Raw genomic sequence first — 13,139 nt, forward strand, 5'->3', positions numbered from 1 at the left:
ATCAATAAATTATTAATAATTTATTGATTCTCCCTAATTCCTCTTTTTCATCTTTTAAATGTACCTTTCTCAAATAGCCTACCACTTATATACATTCAGAAATTTTTCCAGTTTTGTGGACATTCACACAAAGACAGGTTACTAGTCAGGTGGATATAATTACACAGAAAACTGCATTTGACCATAAAAAAATCTTTTTCGGGGGTAAGAAGGGTTTCAATATTGCATCAATTAATGATGACCGCATTAATTTGTATTTGAATTATCACTCAGAGGGTCATTTAATGCATGTATTGCTATGTCTTTGGAAGGCTTTTGTCTTTCAAACACATTAAAATACACATATTCATGTTATTTCTTATTTAGCCTACATGTAATGCAGGCATTCCCAAACTGTTTTGTCATCTGAACCTCTTTTACCTAATATATTTACTTGAAGTACCCCTGAGATCATTTTGATAATTTAATAACACATTTGCATGTTCACGGTTCTCTGACGTTGGTTGATGGTCACGTGACATGCAGGTAAACAAATAAAATATTTCATTTTTTTAGTACGTGTTTTATTTTGATTGATGATATTTTACAATTATTTGTTTTAATTTAACATTTTTATGATTTCATTAATTATTGGCTTTTCATTAAACTCACGAACCTCAGCAGTTTGGGAAACCTCAACGTAATGTAATGTTTAATGCACTTCATTATGTTAATAACAAGAAATGTAATATCTTTTCTTTTTATTTGCATTTTTATATCAATATGGTGCAAGATTATCCTATTTAAATCAATATGATAAACGAGTTAGGTCAAAAGTAATCTAAAAGTAATCAAAAAGTAATCTGATTATATTACCTATATGTGTAATGTAATGGATTACGTTACTAACTACAATTGTAATTTGGAATCAGTAACAGACTACAATTTGTAATCTACCCAGCTCTGTTAATACAATTTATGATTATCAAGACGCCACATGCAATTTTACACACATAAAAAAAAAATACTTGTTTTAAAACTAAAAGTATTAACCTTATAAAATACTGTGAAAAGTACTATTATATTAATCAAGGCCAAACATATATGTTTACAGTAACAAGTATAGCCTAATTTATACAAGCATCCCTATAAGTAAAACCCTTTAGGGCATTCCCAGAAATGTTTGCTTACATTTCGTTTTATAGTTAGCTTATATTTATTATCAGTATTATCAATTATGTTTACTGGATTTATTTATTTAGCATTTGCTATGCTACACTCTAAAAAGTGCTGGGTTAAATACAACCCAGTGCTGGGTAAAATAGGGACAAACCCAGCAATCGGGCTGTTTTGACCCAGCGGTTGGGTTACTACCCAGAAGGATGGGTTAAACATTTAACCCAACCGCTGGGTCAAAACAGCCCAATTGCTGGGTTTGTCTCTATTTTACCCAGCACTGGGTTGTATTTAACCCAGCATTTTTTAGAGTGTATGTTTATACTATTATTTTAGTTTCATTTGTGTTTGGGTAATGCTCCAGTGTAGATCTGATCAGATTATAATGGCTGACAGAGCTTAACTGTTATAAAACTGTATGCAAAATATACAGTTACAAAATGCTATGCTATGCTCACTGTACACTCTAAAAAATGCTGGGTTAAATAGGGACAAACCCAGCAATTGGGTTGTTTTGACCCAGCGGTTTGGTTAAATGTTTAACCCAACCTTCTGGGTAGTAACCCAACCGCTGGGTCAAAACAACCCAATTGCTGGGGTTGTCCCTATTTTACCCAGCACTGGATTGTATTTAACCCAGCATTTTTTAGAGTGTATTTCTTACAGTAACGTTCTGGCATATCGTTATATTGATATGGCACGTTAACTGTAAACAAACCATCTATATGGAAACTCGTCCCAGAAATGAATGTAGGCCTTAAATTTAGTCCACGTGGAGCGCGTCATGAGGCGTTATAAAAGAGTTCACACTAAAGCCATATTTTGGTCATGGCATCAAACACATCACGTGGACATTTCCAAACGCATGTAAAAAAGCGCAGCCCGAGGCGCTACAGATCCGCTTTGCTGAGCTCAGATGAGATGCTGCTGATGCTGCGCTGCCCTGCGTGAGCTCTGAAAAACACGGGCTCCTGCTGAGTCATGGCTTGCGGTGGGCCATTACTGAAGTACAGACACCATGAGATAGACTATATGACAAGTGAGGCATTACAGCATGAAATAGCCGCTCATAGTAGCCTATTTCCAGAAGGAGAGGAAGCAGACGTGTAGGAGTGGCAATGATTGCTGCGGCTTTTTTGGTCTTATTGAGACCCTTAAGTATCCAGTATGTATTATTGCTATTATTGCTTTTGGTAGGAACTGTCGCCACGATCCTGTTTCTCAGTTCCTGGCATCGGAAGCTCCGTAATGAGAAAATTCCCATAAAATCTGTGCTCACAAGGCGTTCGAGGAGTCGTGGTGAGTAGCTAGAGACGGACGCGTCGCATCATGTCCACCCTATAAATGTGTTTCTGTAGGATGTCATTGCGATAGCATGCACGCTGCATGTACAACGACAGATTTAGTAGACATTTTCATTCCTTCTTGTCTTCGTGTGGGTTAAAAACGACATGGTCATCAAAGCGCGTGGGTGCCGTCGTTTTTCATCGTTTGTTCTCGTTGTGTGTTTAATAAAGTGTTCTGTATTTCAAGACCAGACAAAGTTATTTGAAGAGCATCTCTAAGACACAATATGACTGAACGCATGTGGGGTTTGTTTCAATCATTCCCATTTGTTCTAGAAGCTGGTTTCCGGCCGCATCATTTTCGCTCTGAGGTAAATCCCTTTCTCTTGCTCTGTCTGTCAAGGTCATAAAAGGGTAGAGCAAAGCATCCAAAATAATGCTGTGTTTTGTTTGACAGTTATTTATAGGTACTCTCATGTTGGTGAAGAAATAGTATCCTAAGCAACTGCGTGAAATGCGCATTGCGCATGTGTGACTGATAAATAATTCAGAAAAGGCTACTTTTACATAAATATTACATGCTACCTAGAAGTAAATGGAAACAACAAAAGCTAGACAGAGGTGGCGATTGTTTATATTTTAGGATAGGGAAAATTGCAGTCATTTGTAGCACTTAACAGTTCTTGCTCTGCGATGACGTTGTGCTCATTGTCTGGCAGGTATGTCGTCACAGTCCACGTCATGCGAGGAGAAGCGCACGCGCGCGTGTTTCTGAAGAGAAGCCGCTCATTGAGAGCGAGCCGGACTCGAGCGCGGCCTTGAGGAAGCGCAGAGTGAAGAAGAGAGTCCAGCCCGAGTTTTATCACTCCGTGCAGCTCACGCCAACACGCAAACCAGTAGGTATATCCCGATCTACAAGGCATTTCCTCGCAGTCCACTCTTAAAAATGAAGCTTCTTTAGTGGTTCCATAAAGAGTTCCGTTAGAACCTTTCAATGCACAAAAGGTTCTCTATAGTGGAAAAGGGTTCTTGAAATGCAGGGCCGTTTCTAGCCAATTTGACGCCCTAGGCGAAATCCCTATTGCCCCCCCCCAGAATTATTTATATATATATATAATTCTTTTCAGACACCAGTTGCTTGTCACACATCGTCAGATTGACAGTACTCTAGCCCAATAATGTTGGGGGATCCAGTGGGGTCATATTTCAGGGTGACCGTGCCACTCTTTATCACAACCCTGCTAAAAGTGCCAGTACGTGCGCTCATTGGCGCCCCTTCAGCTGGTGGCGCCCTAGGCGACCGCCTAGCTCGCCTATGCCTAGAAACGGCCCTGTTGAAATGTTTAGAACGTTCTTCACAGTAAGAAAAAACAATGGTTCTTCTAAGAACCATTCACTGAAAGGTTCTTTGGGGAACTTTGGGAACTGCATTGCTATGACATCCCACCTTTAAGAGTGTATGTGTACCTTGACCTGTAGCTATAGACCACTAACTTATTACAGCGCTAATGCTAAAGATATCTGAGTTAAAAAAAAAGAAAAGGCTAAGGTATAAGCTAGTCAACATTAAATAAAAATCAACCTTATTAATTTTCTTACAACTGTTTTTATTATGTATGATTCATCAACATGTTTATCATGTCGGGGTGAAGTCGTGGCCTAATGGTTAGAGTCTGACTCGTAACCCAAAGGTTGCGGGTTCGAGTCTCGTACTCGCAGGGATTGTAGGTGGGGGGAGTGAATGTACAGCACTCTCTCCCACCTTCAATACCACGACTGAGGTCCCTTGAGCAAAGCACCGAACCCCCAACTGCTCCCCGGGCGCCGCAGCAAAAATGGCTGCCCACTGCTCCGGGTGTGTGTTCACGGTGTGTGTGTGTTCACTGCTGTGTGTGTGCACTTTGGATGGGATAAATGCAGAGCACAAATTCCGAGTATGGGTCACCATACTTGGCCACATGTCACGTCACTTTATCATTACAACAACTTTTCCCCCCCCACGATCTTTCATCAAAATATCTGGCTGTGCCTCTGCACCATATCCGCAACAATTTTCATTTTTGGTTGCCCTTACAAAGCTATTTTTTCAATCCCTCCCTCCAATCACCATCCAAAAATGACAGAAAACCAATATTAAACTGCATTTCATTTGCTCACAAATACATGACATTCCAGAAGTGGGCTGGTGTTTCATATTGATTTTAAGTTGCTAAGTCAGTTTGTGTTTCTCAGTCAGTCATTGATAAACTCCTCACTGTTTGAGCAACAGTTGCAATGGTTACTCAAATGGTACTTTTAATATGTAAAACCTGCAAACTCGAAAGTGCATCTTATGTTCAGTCTTATTGATGGCGATTCTCCATTATAACCAAGATATCTTTTAAAATATGGACTCTTTTTCCTGTTTTAACGTGTCAAATTATAAAGACCATTTTTGCATTGTCAGTCATGTCTCATTTGTGCCACCATAACATTTTTTACCAAAAAATTAATAAAATCAATGTACACTAACTTGAAGTTATAATATCACAGAGTTGACATCATTATTAAAATCTAGATTGTCTGCTTTTCCTTGCATGATCTTTAAGTACTGACACATAATGTTTAGGATATATAGCAGATTTTAAACCACTCTGTAATTTCATATATGTGGAAATTATAGGAACATAATGCAGAAAAACACTTAAATGATTCAAACAGTAGAAACATGGGAGCTGTTAGCTTTAGACCGACAGGACTCGGCCCTTTGTAAGTGATATTTATACTCAGAATAACAGGATGTGGATGAGAGTGATTTTGCATACGTGGGTTCGGCATGCTACTCATTTCATCTTCCTTCCTTCGGAATAGGCCCTTCCTTTTAAACCGCTATACTGCATAATTGCTAGTGAACAGTGTCCATCTCAACTTTGTTGTGCACTCTTTGTTTGATCGATAACGGCATCTCACTGCAGTGGTGAGAGAGGCATTGAGATTGTCTGAGCATTTTCTAAAAAAATCCCAGAAATAAGTGTACTGTAAAGCTGCTTCCGATGTTATTACCTTACAACAGAACTCGATTTTTGTTGTTGGAGGCACAATCAATAATAGTACAACAGAATGCAATACTGTGTAGTACATAATGTATATACTGCATGACTTTTTTACATGTGTCATTCACAGAAATTTGGTGTAGGATTTACGTTGGAGCAATTTTCACTCAGAAATTGCTTGTAAATTTCACAAATCACAAAGAAATGGCACGTAACACATTGAATTAAATGTGAAAGACCGAAACCGTATTTTCTTGTACAACAATAGTAATCTGTTTTATTTACAACTTTGAAAAATGTCCAAAAAGTTGTAAATTATGAAACATTTTTTTTTATTTAATCCTGGAAATATACAGAACGTGTTAGCATTTAGAAAATATTTCAAGTATGATGTAAAATTTCTAGCTTTCTTCGTGTACATCAGATGTTCTTTGAAACAAATTTAAATCATGCTGGAGAAGATGATGCTCAGGTTTTGCTCTACTTGTGAAGTTCATGCCAGCTAGTCTTGTTCTCAAAGAGAAGCATATTCACTAGTGGTGTCAGACTTATGCACACCGAAGTCATAAATAATTTGCTTTTGAGTATATTAAATCTTTGTAATGTCCTACAACCTGCCACAACTCGACTGCAGTTCATGGTGATTATTGCAGAACCCTGATAATAGGTTTGGTCAGATTCAGTGTGTTATCTAAATATCACATACTTGCTGAAAAATCACATACGTAATGTGTATTACACACACACACACACACACACATGTTGTGTTTCCATGTTTTATGGGGACATTCCATAGGCGTAATGGTTTTTATACTGTACAAACTGTATGTGCTATTGCCCTACACCAACCCTACCCCTAAACCTACCCCTTACAGGAAACTTTCTGCATTTTTACTTTATCAAAAAAACTCATTCTGTATGATTTATAAGCTTGTTTCCTCATGGGGACCTCAAAAATGTCCCCACAAGGTCACACACACACACACACACACACACACACACACATAAATATAATGAAAGTAGTCTGACTTTATGCTACTTTGATTTGAATGTCACATACAGTGACAGATTATCTATGTAAGTTCTCTGCAAAAACATCTTTCATCTTTAATATTGATATTAATTTACCCTGATGAAAGGCACAAACCTTATATGAAAATTAGACACTGTGCGTTTTTTAATGGAATCCAGAACATTGTAGTATGTGTGTATGTCTGGACACTTGCTGAAACAGTTCATACAGAAATTGGTTGCCATGCATAATGTATAACTGAAGTATTACAGTGCTTCTTCAGTGAATAATCAAGCAGTACATTTTTGTAAATCTGGAAACATGTAAACAAGCATATCAGTACTGTATAGTTTTTAATATTTTATACATTTAATATTTTGTGTATTGCGTTTCTTTTTCCAATCCCCGCTGGAGCACATGCTGTCTGACTAACAGAGCTCACAAGACCAGTGACAGCTTGCCTCGCAGCTGTTACCTCACATTCATGCTTTGACATGGTTGTCATACTTAAAAGTTCAGGATTGAGGGGATCAGGGAGAGCCGGCAGACTTTTGACTTGCTATTTTTTTAATCATTATTTATTTTTTTTTAAACAACTTAATGTCTTGACTACTCAACAAAAGATACAGTTCAACACATTACATTATTAAACAAGATATATTTAACACACACACACACACACACACACACACACACACACACAATAACATTTACTCCTGCATTTTGCAATATGAATAGTACATTTTCACATCTTCTTTACCTTTTTTATTTACAGTGATTTCAGAAGAAATCAGTACCTTCTTAATGTGAAATACTTTCAAGGAATAAAAAGCTGTGTTCCTCTATTTATCTGTATTTAAAATGTATTATATGTTATTTAATGGCTTTCAAGAACATAATTCACAAAAGATCAAAAATGGAGAAGGCAACATACAAAAAAAGACAAAAAAACTTAAAAATAAAGATGATTTATTGGCTTTGATGGTTCCACCAAGACAAGGCAAGGCAAGGCAAGTTTATTTATATAGCACATTTCATACACAATGGTAATTCAAAGTGCTTTACATAAAAGAAAAAAAATAATAATAACAACAATAAAACAAGTAATTTAAAAACTTGGAAAATGATAAAAAAAATGATCAACAGAGTCTGCAGAAATGCTTGGTGTTAAAGATATAGCCGAAGAACATTTAACATCCATAGAACTTTCCAAAATGCACAAAAGTTTCTTTAAAGAGGAAGAAGGTTCTTCAGATTATTAAAAAACTCTTCACACTAAGAAAAAAAAAAGGTTCTTCTAGGCCATCACCACTGTGAAAACTCCCTTTTGAAAACTTTATTTTTAAGAGTGTATAAAACAACTCGTCCTGGTCTCAGAATATATTGTTCCAGGACACCAATATATTGAAGTTTTGCTGCATAAATACATTTTTGGGAATTATCATTAAAGGGATATAAATAGTTGTAGAATTTTAAATTGCTTCAGAATTTCTTCTTTTGTGTTCCACAGGAAAACTATCTTGAGATTCCTATTGACATGGGTCTTAGTATCCTAAATAATGACAGACTTTTTTTTGTTTTTTTTTGCTATATAAGGCATTGTTGAAAGATATGTATTACTGGTCACTGGTGATTTTGTTCAAGCTAGTTGGAAACAGCAGTTGAGAAAGTGAAAGAGCAGTAAGCCACTGAACTCGTGAGGATGCGCTGAGGGTGAAGGCAGCAGCAGTGAATGCGCTCCAGGGATGGCGCTGTAGCACCACAGCATACGCTCCGAGATTCCGCTCACCGAAGCTTCCTGGCTCCTGTCCCTGGTTCTAGTCTGCGCGTGTCAGTGGATGGTGACGCCGTGGGTTTGTATGCTGCTCTCTCTCTCTCTCTGGGGGATTTCGCACCATTTAATGCTTTGGATAAAACCGGGCGACACGCGACGGAATAACCGCCACAAGGGTGTGGTTCTATCCAAAATGACATCGCCGAATGTAGATGACAAGTGGAAGTAGGATCTCTGCGCATCCTTTAGAGATGTACACAGCGGTGAGTGCTGCCTTGTCCTGGCGGGGGAGCCACATGCGATTCATCCTGATGGGGGTTTTGTTTTATTGTCGACCTCTGATCATTTGAGTCTTAGTTGCAAAGAGCAGATGTGTCTTTTAATCTCGGTCTGTTGTGCGCGCAGTGATGGTGAGATCGCTCGCAGCGCTGTTTTTATTTGCGCTCCTGTGCTGAATTCGCGATTCATTGTCTTTCTATTGTCTCTTCACACAGAGCTCCGGGTCTGGGAACGCGTCCCTGCGCTGTTCTATGTCTTCATCGGCAGATTTCTCCGATGAGGAAGAGTACAGTGTGAAATCTGGGTCGGTGTCGCCGGCACCGGGGGACACGTTACCGTGGAATTTACCCAGACACGAGCGCTCGAAGCGGAAGATCCAGGGAGGATCCGTGCTGGATCCTGCCGAGAGAGCGGTGCTCAGAATCGCAGGTAGGAACCCAAAATCTCCCAGTCTTACTGCACCCATGCACGTCCATTCATTAGGCTCTTACAGAGAAAACGATGAGGCCTGTTGTTTGCTATTTGATCAAGTAGCAGTCAGTGAACTACACGTGTAAATACAGAGTTGGATAAATAATAAACGACGGCGAATTAACTTTGGGGTAATTTGGGTTTTAAGAAATGGTTAAGTTTTAAAAAAGGCATCGGAACTTGAGTTGACTACAAGGGTGGTCCTGATCACGTGCTTTAAATGTCTCGCACTGGAAACACCTGATCCTTACATCATTGTCATCATAATAAGAAAAAGAATAAGCTTAAAGTTTCTTCTGATGCACTGTGAAACTGTTTTGGTAGCTGGAAGTCAGTGTTGTTTTTAAAAGCTCAAGGCTGAAAGATGAATCAGCAATCTGTAATGTGCATGTTGTCCTGCTCTGGAATGAGAGGACATTCCTTCTCAGGATTCTGTAACATTATTACATATTCAACATGAGATTCAGATGGCAATATTACATGCCATAATAATATGTCATAATATATATATATATATTAGCCTATATACACACTCAGAAAAAAAGGTACAAAAGCTGTCACTGGGGCAGAACCATTTCAAAAGGTACACTTTTGTACCATATTTACCTCTAAAAGATGCATATTAGTATCTTAAAGCTACATATTAATACATAAAGTATAAGTATAAAATGGTACATAGGCCTATTAGTACCTTTTGAAAGGGTACCGGCCCACTGACAGATTTTGTACCTTTTTTTTCTGAGTGCACAAACAGCCTCTGTTCATCATTTGGCAGTGGCATGATATCTATTTCTATAATAAATATATCTTTAATGGTTTTATAGAATAATAATAATATAAACACATTCTACAGGCTTTATCCTACAAATATAGCAATACAACTTGCATTGTAAAAAAAAAAACGAAAAAGAAATGAATATAAGGCATTAGTATTATAAAAGCTGAGGTTGATCGGCATCTGCTTGAGAAGGTGTTGTTCTGTAAATGAGAGTTGAGTTGAGTTGGTCGAGCGCAGCGCCATCATGTTCCCGTTGCAAACGCGAATCTTCCGGTTTTAGGACCTTGGAGAGCACGCGCGCCTCGCTTGTGTCACGGACACACGGCAGCCAGTGACCACCAGCCTGAGCCTCTAAAATAGAGGATGACTGTGCATGACACATTCTCCCCTTTATGTAGTCGGACATTTGAGATATCTAGCATTCCAGACGAATGCTGACCCCACGTGAACACATGAACAGAGTAGCAGCACTAAACTAAGCACGCAAAGCGTCATGTTGTGAAAACTGGTATTATTTTCAAGAACCTTATTGGGGTTGCTGGAACGACAGTCACTGATAACCACAGCCCGTCCTCACCGGCACACGGCCGAGATTCACGGTTGAAGCGGCAGAGGAAGTCCCGCTCATTGGCCGGTTGGCGGATCTGGGAGGGGAGGCAAGCAGGGGCGTTGCCGGTCAGGCAGGCAGGCACTCGGGCAGGGCTTCAGTTCGCTGGCGCGTTTAGTAAATGACCAGCCTCAACCGCCCCGCCAATGGCCCGTTACGGACCGGCTCCGTATATGCTCGCCGACGAATTGGAGTATCTCCAGGCGTACGAGGACGTGCTTGAGAAATATAAAGGTAAAGAATGAACCGAAGATTAGAAAAGGAGCGGCAGCGAGACGGTTAACGGTGTCAGAACATCAGCGTGATTCATACTTACAATAATTCATACATTGTTTCATTGTTTACTGAATAGAAACCGTTTACTTGGTAGCAGATTTGCTGACCCGGTATGAAAAATAGTTGATTAACTCGTTACAGTTTAATAAAAGACAAAACCCTTTTATTTCTGTCTGTCTGTCTGTCTGTCTGACAGATAGTGTAGAAATATTGTTCTGTTTGTGTGTTCAGGTAATTGTATTAGATGTTTGTAATATAAGCCCATTGTGTAATTCTGATTTGATTGGTAGCTTACATCAGTCTGTTGTGACCCATCCATCCTGACCGCTCGAAATGCATCTCCCCCTCATGCACTTAAGGTGATGATACACTGGGTGACTTTTTCTTTTCTTTTTGTCAGCATCATCCTGCCAGTCAACCTCTGCTACATGCATTTCTAAGGAAATATACACTCTAAAAAATGCTGGGTTAAATACAACCCAGTGCTGGGTAAAATAGGGACAACCCCAGCAATTGGGCTGTTTTGACCCAGCGGTTGGGTTACTACCCAGAAGGATGGGTTAAACATTTAACCCAACCGCTGGGTCAAAACAACCCAATTGCTGGGGTTGTCCCTATTTTACCCAGCACTGGGTTGTATTTAACCCAGCATTTTTAGAGTGTACAAATGCACTCGTGCACAGAAATTTTTTTTTTCCCCCACTGACTGAATGTTGAGCATTCACATGAAGCTGATGTGTTGTTTTTGGTCATTTGTAGCTCAAGCAGAGCAGCAGAGTGTCTAACAGTCAGCTGTGGAAAAGCTCAACAGTGTGTGTGTGTGTGTGTGTGTGTGTGTGTGTGTGTGTGTGTGAGGCTGCTGCAGTCATATGATGTAGGCTCATTCTGATTCTGTGATTTTTGCTTTCTGGAGGCAGTAAGCTTGATAAATAAGTTCTTATCTTTATTATCTTGTTTATTTTCTACAGTGCATACTACAGTTCTGTTAACATTTAATTGCATATGAAACCATGGTGACAAAACAGTTGTTATTTATCAGAAGCCATGTGTTTATGATTGTTTTGAAAAATGATGTTTAAATTGCTTTAGTGGGTTGAGGCAAACAGCACCCAAACATTCCTGATTTTCTGGAATTTGTCTAGGTGTAGGCCACGTCTTATGAATGATTCCACAGTCAGTTGCATGAAACAAAAACCCAAGAAAGACATTTAATCATTTTATTTATATGCAGCATTTTAACAATGCTTCGTTATGAACAATATGCAATATTTATCAAAAAATTGTTTTAATAAAACATACTATATAATGCATGAAAAATGCTCTGCGGGAACTTTTCTGAGTTATGATGGAAATAAATTGCTTTTTGAATTGATTCATTAAAATTGACCGTTTGAACTGATTCACAGAAATGAATCATTTTCTACTGAAGTTTAAAACCTTATATTTCTCTCACTGTGAGTCACAACACAAGTCATCACATCAAAACCAGTGTGATATTCTCAATGTGTTGTGAATATTCAATATAGAGCTGCGTCATGTGCTTTAGTTTATGTCACATCTGAGGTTATCATTGAAGTATGTGTTTTCAGCACACTCTGAAAGGAGTCTTTCATAAGAAATCTTTTTGCTTTAAAGGAGATTAACAAGAAATCTACACAAAGTCTTGAGTTTAGAGAACAATTCAGAGAGTTTAGAGTCAAGAATTGATTAACTTCAGATATACATTAAAGATAAGCATTTCCTTTGAATGAAACACTGTGCTTTATTCTTTGTTGAATAAGTTAATGACACCTACTGCCTCATATTGAATCCAGTTTTAGTTCTTCCTGTAAGAATGACTTTTAACCCATGTGACCACTGGAAACCGTGATGCTCTGAATGTCCTTCCTCTGCAATCATCACCAGGATATTCCATGCTTAAAAATATGAAGTGAGTTCACTTTTTATAAAGTACAAATCCATGTATAAAAGTCATCGATGTCTATTGTGCTCTTTTACTCTGATTGTCAGTAGTCTATTCAGGCAGTTTGGAGCTCTCTAGAGCAGTGTTTCCCAACCGGGGTGCCGTCTGTCGAGAGCAGGGTTGCCGTGTAAAAAATCCTTTTTTAATATTTTTAAATTGCTAAAATGTTCAAAAAAGCATTTATTATATAATATCCATTTCTGATGTCGCCAATAATTAGAGATGCACTGAAATTCCGGCTGCCGAAAATTAGTTCACGAGCTGTTCTCAGAACAAAAGCTCTTCACATAGACGTCTGCCTCTTTCTTTCTCGAATGCTAAATGTCTCTCTATAGCCCTATAGTGCAGATTCATGCTGAATGTATGTTATGCAGGACTGAGTGGGTTGGAAGGGCTCAGTGTTGGGGAAGATGCATCAAAACTGTTGATTGTCAAACTACACTCTAAAAAATGCTGGGTTGTTTCAACCCAACTTTGGGTCAAATATGGACTAACCCAACTTTTGG

General features: G+C 38.7%; 1 protein-coding gene across 1 annotated transcript in view; it reads left to right on the forward strand.

Moving 5' to 3' along the window:
* The first annotated feature begins 2,128 nt into the window (after positions 1-2,128).
* Positions 2,129-13,139, forward strand: part of LOC107699120 (dystonin-like) — a 174,091-nt gene continuing 163,080 nt past the window's right edge. The window contains exons 1-4 of the mRNA XM_016500293.1: positions 2,129-2,454; positions 2,781-2,812; positions 3,161-3,337; positions 8,754-8,967. Of these exons, the coding sequence (XP_016355779.1) occupies positions 2,274-2,454; positions 2,781-2,812; positions 3,161-3,337; positions 8,754-8,967 (604 nt within the window). The 5' untranslated portion in view covers positions 2,129-2,273. The remainder of the gene's footprint in view (positions 2,455-2,780; positions 2,813-3,160; positions 3,338-8,753; positions 8,968-13,139) is intronic.

The sequence above is a fragment of the Sinocyclocheilus anshuiensis genome, unplaced genomic scaffold (assembly GCF_001515605.1).
Source record: "Sinocyclocheilus anshuiensis isolate Anshui unplaced genomic scaffold, SAMN03320099.WGS_v1.1 scaffold166, whole genome shotgun sequence".
NCBI lineage: Eukaryota > Metazoa > Chordata > Actinopteri > Cypriniformes > Cyprinidae > Sinocyclocheilus > Sinocyclocheilus anshuiensis.